General features: G+C 40.9%; 1 protein-coding gene across 1 annotated transcript; it reads right to left on the bottom strand.

Moving 5' to 3' along the window:
* Window positions 1-42: 42 nt before the first annotated feature.
* On the bottom strand, window positions 43-3,800 carry LOC118407048 (protocadherin-1-like). Its single transcript, XM_035807464.1, has 4 exons — window positions 3,503-3,800; window positions 2,504-2,611; window positions 1,572-1,685; window positions 43-1,122 (listed from the first exon to the last, which is right to left on the bottom strand). The coding sequence occupies exon 4, from the start codon at window positions 1,033-1,035 to the stop codon at window positions 43-45; it is 993 nt and encodes a 330-aa protein (XP_035663357.1). The 5' UTR covers window positions 1,036-1,122; window positions 1,572-1,685; window positions 2,504-2,611; window positions 3,503-3,800.
* Window positions 3,801-3,806: the final 6 nt, after the last annotated feature.

The raw sequence follows: 3,806 nt of genomic DNA, 5'->3' as shown, positions 1-3,806 counted from the left end.
CAGTGATAACAGATGTTATTTCATTGGCGTTTTCAAGCTGGTTCAGTTTGACGATGCCCGTTTCTTCATCAATGATGAACTATCTTGTGGTGGATCTATGGCGAACGTTACCTTCCCATTGTCTCCACTGTCCAGATCTGAGGCTTGTACTACTGTAACTATAGATCCCTTTGGAGCTGTAGTAAGGAGGCTATAGTTCTGGTTTACAGAGATGATTGGACGATTGTCATTCGCGTCCAGGACGTTGATTTGCAGAATACTCCGTTTCCCTGTTAAGACAGGGTTTCCCGTGTCTTCTGCTTCCACTTCAAACTCAAAATATGTCTGCCCTTCTTCGTAATCCAGAGTATTATTTACAACCACTGCACCGGTAATACTATCAACATAAAATGTCCCTCTGCCATTCACGATTGTATACCTTACGTCAGAATTCTGTTTCGTTACGTCGCCATCAGTAGCACTTATGGTAGCAATTGTTGTTCCTACTCCGACGTCTTCCCTTACAGAGAACTTGTAGACGTTTTGGGAGAATATCGGAGCATTGTCGTTACAGTCCAAGATCGTAATTGTCATGCTTTGCGTTCCAGTTTTAGAAGGACTCCCACGATCGCGAGCGAATATCGTGAGCTCGTAGGTTTCAGTAGTTTCCCTATCGAGGTGACCACTGGTTACCTTAAGCTCCCCTGTGGTAGGGTGGATATTAAACAAAAACAAGCCGTCATCGTCTTCCAAGCTGTACACTATCTCCGCGTTAGCGCCTTCATCGGCGTCTGTCGCCGACAAAGTGGTAATAAGATGTCCTCTAGTGACATTTTCGTACAAGTCTATATGATCCTGGGTGGAATGTATGATTGGTGCGTTATCATTGATGTCATCAATGATGATGGTTATACTCGCTGTCCCTGTGAAGCTTCCAATGCCCCCATCTCTGTCTGTTGCGGTAATTGTGAAACTGTACTGATCTTTTGACTCCCTGTCAAATTCACTGCCGGAAGACACGTAGATCTCTGCCGTCTGTGGGTTGATCGCAAACATTCCACCATCTTGAGATGAGTGTATCCCGAACGTCACGGTTCCGTTACACCCAAAGTCCGCATCCGTAGCCTCTGGTCCTTTGTTACGCTGTGTGGGTATGGATATGATGAAAACGATTGAAAGCGTTTTACCGTTTAGTGCACATATATATATATACTATTTATCATATGGTGCCTCTTAGCCGCAAGCTTTACCAGGTTGTTAAGCCACCAAATACATGTCACAAGCTTCTTTACACAAGTGCTTTATTTCATCGACGTTTAAATGACCGCCTGTCAACTTCATCGAAGCAGTTTTGACTTTTTCACATTGAACTACAGCATAGGTGTCGCTGCTTACAGATGCGGTCCCAAACGCTGCATTTAACATCTAAAGTTTACGTTTGGCACTACTATAGGCAATGCGAACACGTCAGAATTTGCCTGGGGAAGGTGACAGGTCATTGAATAAAACACATAGCTGTGTACAAAGAAGCACACTGGTAATGAAGCATATGAAAAAATGAGACTAGTATCATAATACAGCATTTTACTTACGAAAATGACAAAATCATCAGCCGTCGCATTTTCAGCAATGTGTCCGACGTATGACTGAGCGCTGAAGACTGGTGTGTTGTCATTGGTGTCAGTTACGTCGATGGTAACAGATATCTATATTTTAAGGAAACCAGAAAATACATTCGTCCATTATTAAATGAAGCAACGGAAAAATGACAATATAGTATCGATGATATGAAGCTTGCTTGCTCTTTGTATCGTGAGACGTTAGTTCACCTCTATCTGTGGAGTAACCTAAATCTGTTGGTCTTAAAAAAGCTTGGTCTTAAAAATGATAGTCGATACACAGAGATATTAATTATCAACTTCATTATTTTCAAAACATTTTAGAATATTGTAATTAAAAACACCACTTGTCGACTTGATATAAATAAATACCATATTTTTGAAAGCAACGAATAAAAGTAACCACGCGGATAAAGATGAACTAGCGTTACATAAGTAGAAAAAGAACGACGATAGAGTAGCGAAAAGTATTGTGCAATTTAAGACACAATCACATCGGTCTTGAATCTATGAATCTATAATATTTCATGTTAAAGAGATTCATCAGTCACGTATGAATGCAGTTAATCCAAATGTTCTTCAAGCAATGACTGTTTTTTAAGTACATACCTCCAAATTTTCGACGACTGATAGTTCGTCTTGATCACGGAGAGAGACCTAGTCTTGATCTCGCGAGAGAACACGAGACTGGTCTGGCTTGCGTTGATAGACCTAGTCTCGTGTTCTCTTGCGAGATCGAAACTAGGTCTCTCTCCGCGATCAAAATAGACAGTCAGTCGTCGAGAATTTTGACTTATGTACATTTAAATACCTTAAAAAAAAACAGTCATTACTTGAAGACAATTTGGATAATATTTCACGATTTAGGTTAATGCACTATCGAAATAGGAAATATTATCTCGCACCAGCTTGCTATCGCATGACCCCTCTTTCTTTGCCAACACGGTGAACGTGAACCTCCCCTGGAAAATGGGGGACTCCCTGTCGATGTCCGCAGCAGTCGTCAAGATGCCCTAATACATGAAAAGAACGGAAGTGTTGACGTCAGCAAAGGGTCAAAGGTGCTTGGCAGTCGGTCATTTCAACGGGTCATTTCATCTTGAGAAGGATCGAAACCTTGTTGGTAAGCGCTTTATTTTCTGCACGGCTATAAGTTTTAAAATTGTAACATAACTTATATCTTCTCATATGTCAATGTAGCGATATCATGGATCATACTGCTGATAGTAATCTTATAATCGCGCACAAAGATCTTGAGCAAAAACTATTCTTAAAAAGAAATGTATGATCCGAGACATTCTCTGCCTGTTTTAAGCTGTGCGAATATTTATTTTAAAGATCTTCCAGACAAAGTTTACTTGTTATCGTCCCCTGTAATCTTTGTCCTTCTAGCTCTACCAAAGTTACACTGGGCAAAAAGTACGCATTAATTGTCTAAACTAGTCTACAAACAAAACGTTACTGTGCTGTTTGCTCGACATAGTTGACGGAAACGGCTGAATTTCAAACATAGGTAGCACAGAAATTCAGGTGATGAAGGCTTGACAGCATGGCTGTAGCACACAGTAACTGGCGAGTCTTGTTTAAAAAATAGACTTGTCTGCTGGTTCTTTCACAAAGTGTAGTCTTTATTCATGATGTTATTTACCAACGTAAAAATTTCACACAAAATTCAATATTTCGATGAAACTGGGCTACTATGTGACACTGGTTTACCTCTGTCCACGGGTTAACCTATGTCCGTTATCTTTAAAAACAGGATAATTGCCATATTTTCAAAATATTGCAGATTGAAACCACAGTACATTAACTTGACATCCTTAATGCCCTGTTTTAGATACAACGGATATAGGTAACCCCATGGATAAAGGTGAACTACTGTCACACATAACTCGAGATCTTACCGTCGTGTTGTCGAGAGAAAAAATCTGCGCCTGCCCTGATCCATCGTCCTGTAAGATGAACCTGTACTTCCCAGGGGGGTCTTCAGTATTTTCCGTTTGCAGCTTGTCAGAAAAATTGGCTACGACAGTGTCAACAGGGATGTTCTCCTCTACAGTTTCAACTACATAGATCTCACTAACGCTTGACGAAACAATTGTCAACTCCACTGCTCTAGGTTCAGGTGTGGACCTTGGAACCGTCCCATTGTCTCTGGCGCTCACAGACAGTGTTATAACCTGCAAGTCATTGCTGTTGGGTAGGGAT

This window comes from Branchiostoma floridae, chromosome 19 (genome assembly GCF_000003815.2).
Source record: "Branchiostoma floridae strain S238N-H82 chromosome 19, Bfl_VNyyK, whole genome shotgun sequence".
Classification (NCBI taxonomy): Eukaryota; Metazoa; Chordata; class Leptocardii; order Amphioxiformes; family Branchiostomatidae; genus Branchiostoma; species Branchiostoma floridae.
The sequence above is the reverse complement of the archived record's forward strand: the minus strand, read 5'-3'. Positions and strand labels throughout refer to the sequence as shown.

Bases quoted from the DNA above. Each gene is read 5' to 3' on its own strand.
- LOC118407048 (XM_035807464.1), bottom strand. From the start codon at position 1,035: ATGTTTGCGATCAACCCACAGACGGCAGAGATCTACGTGTCTTCCGGC.